General features: G+C 41.1%; 1 protein-coding gene across 1 annotated transcript in view; it reads right to left on the reverse strand.

Moving 5' to 3' along the window:
- Pappa2 (pappalysin 2) overlaps window positions 1-9,396 on the reverse strand; it is a 246,201-nt gene that overhangs the window by 135,858 nt on the left and 100,947 nt on the right. Inside the window, exons 6-8 of the mRNA XM_005363933.2 lie at window positions 8,194-8,315; window positions 6,338-6,827; window positions 3,443-3,571 (exon numbers count right to left, since the gene is read on the reverse strand). Coding sequence (XP_005363990.1) covers window positions 3,443-3,571; window positions 6,338-6,827; window positions 8,194-8,315 — 741 coding nt within the window. The remainder of the gene's footprint in view (window positions 1-3,442; window positions 3,572-6,337; window positions 6,828-8,193; window positions 8,316-9,396) is intronic.

A 9,396-nucleotide genomic window follows, 5' to 3' on the forward strand; every position in this document is an offset into this window, starting at 1 on the left:
TTTTGTGTATTCCTAAGTTAGTTTATTCTTGTGTTGGTAGTAGTTTTGTTATTTTCTTAAAAATTTATTAAAAATGAAGTTGATATTCTTATTAAAAAAGAATTAATAAATTTGGACATTTAATATAAAAAAAACCAAAAAAATCTTTTTTTTTAATTTTACCTATCAATTCCAAGTGTCATTTTTGATCATTAGTTGATAAGGAAATGTGGGATAACGTACATAAGTTAGTCTACAATATTTCTTTCATAAAGCCTGTTATGGAAACAAACAAAAAACCATGCAGTTGAAACTCCCATGAAAAAATTAAGATTTGGCTACTGTAAAGTGGTTACAAGTTACAATTTTTCTCCTTTACTTTTCAATATGTTTCATAGCTCATATACAGAGAAATTTGGAGTCCTAAAAGGTTGTCAGACCCAGGATATCACAAATAGCTCCAATCATTATTCAAAGGTAACTATGTGGATGGATTAAGGATGAGTTAGACATGAGAATGTTTATAAATAAATTAAAACTATGGTACAGATGCAAAGACATAGTAATCATATTTTAAGTTGTCAGATGAAACTGGAGACAGGAATAAAAACATAGGAAACATAGTTGAAGAAATTATGAGGGGATAGTAGTGTGGTTGAGTAATGGAATACTAGCCCAATTTATGGAAAGCCTGTTTTCAATCCTCAGAACTGGAAAAAAAGAGTTTTAAAAAATTTTACATTCCTTTTCTCCCCAAACTACACTATACATACATATGATACATCTATGTCATAGAATTTTGAATAATCTTTTTAAGATTTATTTATTTCTAACTTACATGCATGTTTTGCCAGGAATATGTCTGAGCACCTAATACCCATAGAGGCCTAAAGAGAGTGTCAGATCCCCTGGAACTGAAGTTAGGAACAGCTGTGAGCCAGTTTATGGGTTCTAGGACTTGAACCCAGGTCCTCTGAAAGAGTATCTAGTGCTCTTAACCACCGAGCCCCTTTCTCTAGCCCCTTTACATTCTTTTCATACAAAGGCAATATGGTTCATCTTAGGTGCCTAATCTATTGTGTGATATTTGGGAAGTATTTCAAAACACAATTCTTAGTTTACTCATGTGTAGAAAGAGAATTGGTCTACACAAGCAGTTCTCAACCTCTGGGCCACAACCTCTTTGGGTGTCTAACGATCCTATCATAGGCGTTGCCTAAGACCATCAGGAAACACAGATATTTACATTAAGATTCATTACAGTAGCAAAATTACACTTATTAAGTAGCAACAAAAATAATTTTATGGTTGGGGGACAGCACACCATGAGGAACTGTATTAAAGGGCCACAGCATTAAAAAGGTGGAGAACCCCTGGTCTACACCGATTCTTCCCTGTCTGGGTGGAGAACCACTGGTCTACACCGATTCTTCCCTGTCTGGGTGGAGAACCCCTGGTCTACACCGATTCTTCCCTGTCTGGGTGCAGAACCACTGGTCTACACTGATCTTTTCCTTCTGGATGGAGAACCACTGGTCTACACTGATGTCTCCCTGGCTGGCTTTTAGGACATAGTCTTGTAAAGAGACAACTTTATAATTTTATTTTGAAGAAAATTTAAGCAATTAACATAAGCAGATTGTATATCATTTTGTGCAGTGCAGCCCAATAGAAATCTAATGAGAGTCATCCATACAATTTTGAAATGTCTAATAGTCACTTAAAAAGCAAAAGAAACAGACTAAATTAGCTACTGTTTTATCCACCTGAGGGTACTTAAAACATTACCATTTGAATTTTTAATCAATGGAAAATAATTGATGAGACATGTAATATTCCTTTTGTATCCCAAACAGCTGAAATCTACTGCATTTAAAATTCATTTTCACTTCAATCTCACTTCAAATACTTGACCTTTACTTAAATTTTGTATTCATAGTCAAACAAGTCAATTCATCTATCCAAGTTGTTCCAAACTTTCAAACTATACTTCAAGGGTTTCCAGCAACTAAATTGAGTTTCAGTTTGAAAACTGAATTGCCTTAAATTACATTAAAATAATCATTGCACATCTTATTTGCCTTCACCATGTTTTGAAGTCTCGAGTGTTGTGTGGTTCGAATGCAACGGTAGGTGGACAACATGTCTTGAGAAAGTCAACTTCTGAATGAGCACTGGTCAAAATTTTAGGGCCTTCCCCAGTGTTTAGCTTCGTAGTCTTCTATCTAGAACTAAGTGGGTTAAACAATTTGCCTGACCCCTATTTGTTTTTTGTTTTGGGGTGCTGAAGCATAGCTGGGATTCAGAAATGTCTTCCCTTGGACAACAGCACTGATTAGACAGCCAAGGAATGCAAACAGAAGCTTAAGAAGTACATTTTGGCGTGGAATTTTGTGAGACCCAGTGGCAGAGAACTGCAGCCTCTAGCTAAGCTGCTTCAAGGGACAGCAGTAAACATGGCTGCCAAATTAGGAAGATGGCCCCGAACTCCACTCTGCTACATATGCCCAGGCAAATGTTATCACCTTGTGGTAGCCACAGTGGAGAGTGGAACAAGAAGAGAGCTGTCATGCTGAGGATGATTAGGGAGGAGTGAGGACGCATGAATGAGGTTTCCCTATTTAGGTGACTTCTGCTGTGTTCATCTGGGAAAGAATATTTAGTGTTTATACTTTAGTGTGATGGTATAGACCATAGCTTGAGGATCTCAGAAGAACAAGATAAACAATGTTCAGTGATCACTAGTCAGATAGAGTCCCATAAAAGGATACAGAATTGAGCATATATTTTCCTGGTCACTAAAAATTTGGCCATCTTCATAAGATGCAGAATTTGTCAATGCATCATACTTTGCCTCCTAGATTCCCACTTCCAGCAGTTTTATATAAGGGTAGCTAGATAAGAACTGACCAGCTGTCCTGGGTTTCCTAGGACTGGATATAAGTCAGTGCTGAACTTGGACAAGTTCCAGACAAACCAGTTTCCTCATCTGATAACACAGGTCAATAGAAAAGGGATCACGGGATGTTTAAGGAACCAAAAAAATCGTTCCACCCTTCCTTTGGTGATGTTTACAGAAATTTGCACAGTAAGTGGAGTATCTCCCTTCCCACCAATCACACTCACTTTGTAAAACTGAGCAAACAGACATTGATCTAAATTCTAATCTTCAGCATTATTTAACTATCATCTATATTAATTCCTTCCCTACCTCACTGCCCTCAGTTCCTCACTGGTGCCTTAAGGGGGCCCCAGAGAATGAATCCTAATAGCTTACCCCTCTGGGGACCAGTGCTGAATAAAAGTGGGTACCCTTCAAACTATGCAGAGGCGCCAGTGACCACTCAAGACCCCAGATTTTGGGATTTTTCCATATGACTCATGCAGTTCCTTGCAGCCTTGTATCAAATGGAGGGTGGAGCCTCTTTGAGCAGCTGAGCACAACCCAGCTCACAGGACTCACCTTGTCACCTTCCCATCTCCACAGTAAGGGCCTCCGTGAATGTGCCTCAGAGGAGGTGAAGCTTCTCCAACTTCCCCTCCAGCTTCAGCTTGAACTTGGTACTGATACATCTGCCCAGGTGTGACCTCCCTGTAGAAACCAATGAGTTTGTGACAGTCACATCTGCAAAGTGGCATGCCCTGGGTCCTTTGTAGTTAGTTCACGTAAGTTTAAGAAAAGTAGTATGAGAAACAAAATTTGAGACATGCCAATTGCCTGAAACAAAGATCAGGGTTCAGTCTTATGAGCAGCCCCATGTTTGCGTACATACTCATTTCTATTGCCCCATATGTTCTATGTTAGTAAATGTATTCGTAATTGTTTGGTGAGTTAACATTTAAGGTAACAGTCCATGAGAACCTAGGAGGATGGTGTGTAGTGTTTTCAACCACGATAACATAGAGCAATTTTTGAAAAGCCAGTAATCTATATTTTTAAAGTAACTAAGCTAAGTGAAGTTGAGAATTTCAGTGTGTGGGCTCAGTCAAGTTCCTTCTCAGACTTGCTGATCCCAACTTTCTTAAATGAGAACTCTTGTGTTGAAAATGCTGCACAAGAATTTCATAGAAAAACACAAGAGTACAGCTCATCACTCATGGGAGGGATAAAAATTCCCAGTTAGAGACACATTAAATTGATCTTTATCTCCAAATGCCAAGAATGGAGTTGGTACAGTTGACCTGAGAGATGGAAGGAATTTATCATACTCTCTGGTCTGTATTAAGTGGGAAGCATTGAGACAAGACATTTATTTAGTAGGAAAGGGGCTCGTGAATGGAGCTGCTGATTTCAAAGATAAATTCTGCCTCATCTTAATTTTGTCCAGTGCTCGTCCTGATTGGAAAAGTATCCCCCAAGTCAAGATAGAAAACGAGTATTTAGGAGGACACAATCTCAAAGAATTGTTGAGGCTGCCGTGAGTGGCCAGTGTGACTCTCCTGCCTAGACTCTCTTTTCTTTAACAGACTCTTTAAAACAACCACAGAGCCACCACCCCACAATCTGATGCCGCAACCAGCAAATAGGAAATGTCTTGGGGTTTCCAAAATACCTTTCAAATCATCTGTATTGGCTTTTAGGCATTTTAATAGGAAAAACACCTAAATATTAAAGACTCTTAAATTTCCAAATTAGTTTTCCCTTTTGAGAAAGGAACCCTCTCTGCAGAATGCCAGCTGCTGTTTCTAAAGCAAACCCAATTTTATACCAATCAATGCTGGTGGTTGGTTTCCTTTTTGGGTGGTTTCTTCTTGTCCAACCATGCTTAAATGCCTTAAGCATCTCTGTGGCTGGGAAAATGATTGGATGGAAATATTATTGTGTATTTACTCTTCTTATGGGGAGAACATGGCAGCAGGTACCCCAGGCCTCCCATGCCCTGAGTCTGTGAAAGGTAGTGTTGTTTGAATCCCGGGACTGCCATCTACTAGCCCCCTAACTAAGGGTAGGATAAGCCTTGGTTTTCTGTCTACAAAAAAGGATATTATTGACCTTAAACATTTGTATGTGGCTATAATTATATTACAAACATCATATCAACTGCCTGGCTGCAGATGTGAAATCATGCTGGTTTTTCCTTCTAATCTGTCTCATTATTTGCTTTCCACTTATGTTTATTTTTAACCACTTTTCAATCTTCTGATGGCAAAGATGCAAACAACCACGAAAAGAAAAATGTACTGGAGCATGAACTGGACATTTGGAAGCTCTATAGGCTTTATAGCTGTGGAGGGTTACTGAACGTCTACCTTGGCCAGGGTGCACACATCTAGGGTCTGTGTGATGGCTGCCTCTCCCTTTGAGGAAAGGAAGTCCATTATTTGAATCTGAAACTTTTCATGTAACTTCACAGAACAACATTATCAAGAGTCATTTCCAGCTGAGACTTGAAAACGACAAGTGATGTAGAATTTGCTCTCCCTGTTTCAAGGACCACTCCTGGAAACAGCCATTCATCTATGAGCAGCCCAGGATCAGGACTGAGTGTGAGAGAAAAAAGGGTCCTCACATTCCCAGTCATGTCAGGTGCTTCAGCAAGGACCCCAATACGTGTATGATGTCATCCTGGGATCAAGCAAACAATCAAGAGGAAATTACCCAGCCCATGCATAGAACAATGTATTAAAGATTTTTATTGTAATTTGATCATCTCTAAGATGGAAAAAATTACCTAATAGAATCCCCTCTGATAAAACTTTATTGTACCCTGCTGTGCCCTCTAGGAAGTCTCTAAGAAGACTATGAAGTGTGGGGGGGTGCCTTTGGTTATACCAGCATCTTAGACAGGCACTCTGTTTAGACTGTCTCCTCAACACTGAGCACACTGTGCCAGGAGCACAGCAGAACTCACTAAATGTTGAACGAAAGACATTAAGTAAATTAACTGAAAACTAGAAACCAAAGAAAGAAGAAAGGGAGAAGGAGAATAAGAAAAGGAAGGAAATATGGACATACGTATGGATAAATCATGAAGCTGTGTTTAGCATCTGAGAGACTGTGACCTTTTAGTGTAGCTATGGAAGAACTAGCTATAACTTGGAAATTATGAAAGCCATGCTATATTATTGGAACACTACAAGAAGGAATCTAGACTAGAATTGCTTCAAGACAGAAAAGGGCCATTCTGATCAACTTTAGTATCAATACCAATAGGTCAAGCTGAAAACCGTCATACACTAGCTTCTCCATCAGCGTAATGATGACAGTCATAGTACTTGCTTCCCTTTCCCTTTTCTGGGAAATATTTTCTCTAAAAGCATACATATCAGAATATTAAAAAGCAGAAGCAGAGATAAGCAAATTGAAGACAAGTTCCTGGAAGTCCCATCGTTTTGGAGATTCTGCTTCCCAACTTACATGTCTGTGAACTTCCTGTGCGGGTGTGTCACCACCATGGGCAGGCCACTGGAAAAAGGAGGCTCTCGGAGTACCTGATAACTCACAGGCCTGCATCCGGAGCACAAGGAGCTATGGGGCTGAGAAGTCAGGAGAGCAGCATCAATCTCCATTCGTTCATCAAAGGTGTAGACTTTTACTCCCAAGACCTTCCCATCCACGTGGAGTTTGATGGTGAGCGGCGTGTCACAAAAAGTGTTCAAGGGACCAAGGTGTACAGATTCCTTGAGTTCTAGCAAGATCTCTATGTCAAAGAGTGCCTGGGAAGAGTTCATGGAGAGGTAAGTGACCCAGAGTGTGAGGGTATCAGCTTGGACGGGGTGTTGGAAAAGCAGCTCCAAGCTGCAGCCTTCTGCTGGGCAGGGCACAGTCATATTCATGTGGTACAGGTGGAGTTCAGGACTCCAAGCCTGCAAGCTAGGCTCACAGGGTTGATCCACGTCAGGAGGCCCTAGGGAGATGAGAGAAAAGATACATCAGGAATAACCATTAACAGAATGAGAAAGAACAGGCCATCTCAACAGTCAGAGGATGAAGGAAACTTCAGAATTCTTACAGAAAGCTCATCACTTTGTGGATTTTCTCTTAAGTGCTCTCTTTTGAAAAGATTTATATATAACCAGTCTTGTCAATCATCTCTACCCAGCTTTCTCCTTGAGGGTCTTTCACTTGAACAATTAACTATGAGCCCAAGGTGACATTAGGTGGTCATTACAGATTCATAGATCATTATTGTTCTGCTTTTCTTGTCACAATCAGGACTGAAAATTATTTCAAATCAACTTTTTCTAATACACATTTCTCAGCAGTTTTGTGGATCTTAATACCTACGGGGGGATATCTAGAAAATGATGATTAGGTAGGTATCAAAAATGATGGTGAAGAGTCAGGCATAATAAACACTCTCCTTTGGTCCCAGAACTTTGGAGGCAGAAGCAGGTGGATCTCTGAGTTCAAGGCCACGATGGCCTACAGAACTATTTCTAGGACAGCCAGGGCTACACAAAGAAACCCTGTCTTGAAAAAATTAACTATAACAACAAACAACAGCAACACAACAAACCCATCCATCAACCAACCAAACAAAAATAGGGGAAAGCCGAAGTCAAGGCCTTTCTTGAGAAAGGCTAGAAGCCATGTCCACAGCACTTTCTGCACTGGCACAGAAAAGCCTGCTGTTCGAATATGTCTTCTGGATCCTGATATGCATATGTGAGTGAGTATGTGACTGTTCGAGAATTTAAAGGAGGGACAGGAAATGAAATAATGAAAAACATCTCCCTTCTAGAGCCTAGCTTAGATCACATTCAAAGCACAACCAGTACCAGTGATTAATAGACTCATAAAATAGTGTAGATGAGAACGATCCGTGTGGAACACCTAGTCCACCCTGCCCCCACCCAGACTTGCTCAGCCAGCTCATGAGTGTGCTCTGCAATGTGTTCTCTATTACTCTCTGATAAAGAGGAGTAAGCACTTAGCTTGCAGCATCATGCACCAAAGCTGCTTAGGGGACTAGGAGACACATGCAACATTTCTGGTCCTAGTTCACCCTGAGGTTACTCTTGAGAAGGGCTGACTTCTCAGTCCATCTGTGTTAAGTCTTCCCATCCTTACAGCCATGGGATGTTCATATTACACCAACAGAGGACACTCGGCATGCAGAAGCACCAGCAGTGTTTCCAAGACCTTGGAGATCTTCAGAAAACCCTCCCTTGACCATGTGCAAAAACACACAAATATAAACCACTGCTTCATCCAATACCCATGCTCAGTGGTCACAAAAATATTAGTGAAAAAGATCCATGGTACTTTACCCACAGCCTCCTCTGGAGTCCAGTAACCTGAAGAGTCACACACCCGCCCCGAGGAAGCCTTGTACACATACTGATGAAATGTCCCATCTTCAGTACAGGCATCACACGTACTGCCAGCGGCCCTGGGAAGAGGAAGCATGAAGAGGGAGTGTTCTTCCATTGAACTAGGGAAAAGAAACCAGGAAGACTCTGGGGAAGAAAGGTGTTGCTGGTGAATCAGATCCAGGGGACAAGAGGGCAAAATTATCATTGCAATCCATATCTTTCTTCTGGACAAACCATGAGAAACTTCAAGGTCAGAAAAGAAGAAAGTTGAACAGGGTCATGAAGAAGCCTCTGAGATGCAAGGGACCTCTTATCCCCGAATCACTAACCAAAATACAAGCATATTTTCCTGAACCATATAAACCCCCTTTCTATGGTGAGAAAGGCACAGGATAAATATACCTGCCTGCTAAAACAATGGGATTCAGGGTGAATTCACTATCTATGTGTTCTGGATCTTTTAATCCCCTACTTTTCCTTACAGGCATAAAGTAGAGTGTGGAGGGTGATGCCCCTTGATTCTCCATCGCCCGCAGCAATGGATCATAATTCTTACCAGCACTGGGTGGCATCACAGACTATCTCTAGCCTTACCTCCTGCAGTTTCTTCATACACTTTATATTTCTAGCACAAGTTCCATCACACTATGATCCAAATTCTCCATGTTCTTCACAGCACTCGACAGCACACGTGTCCTTACAATGATCCAACGGGCTTTTCAAGCATCCTTGCTTTGCAAACTCCTACTTTACCTATTCAGATGTGGCCTTTGCAGGGGTGCTTAGCCTTGCTCCTCTGAGACTCTGGCCCCTGCTTTCTCTGTACACACCCCTATAGTTGTGCCCTTTCTCAGGACACTGCTATGTCATGCTGCAAATTGACAGCCATCCTCTTTTGTGTTCCTGGGTCTGTGAGTGTATCTGGGCCTGCCTGCTCAATTCTTATTGTGTCCGTAAGAATGAGAGCATGACTGGCTTCGGCAGTCCCTCTGGAGATGTCTATGAGATGACTCATCTATGAAGAGATTTTACAAGCATCACACTTGGAGTGACCAGACGATGCAGAGATAACTATACTGAGTAACAAGGCCAAATGCTTTCTGAGCATTCTCTCTCTCTCTCTCTCTCTCTCTCTCTCTCTCTCTCTCTCTCTCTCTC

Source organism: Microtus ochrogaster, assembly GCF_000317375.1.
Source record: "Microtus ochrogaster isolate Prairie Vole_2 chromosome 6 unlocalized genomic scaffold, MicOch1.0 chr6_random_2, whole genome shotgun sequence".
NCBI classification, from domain to species: Eukaryota; Metazoa; Chordata; class Mammalia; order Rodentia; family Cricetidae; genus Microtus; species Microtus ochrogaster.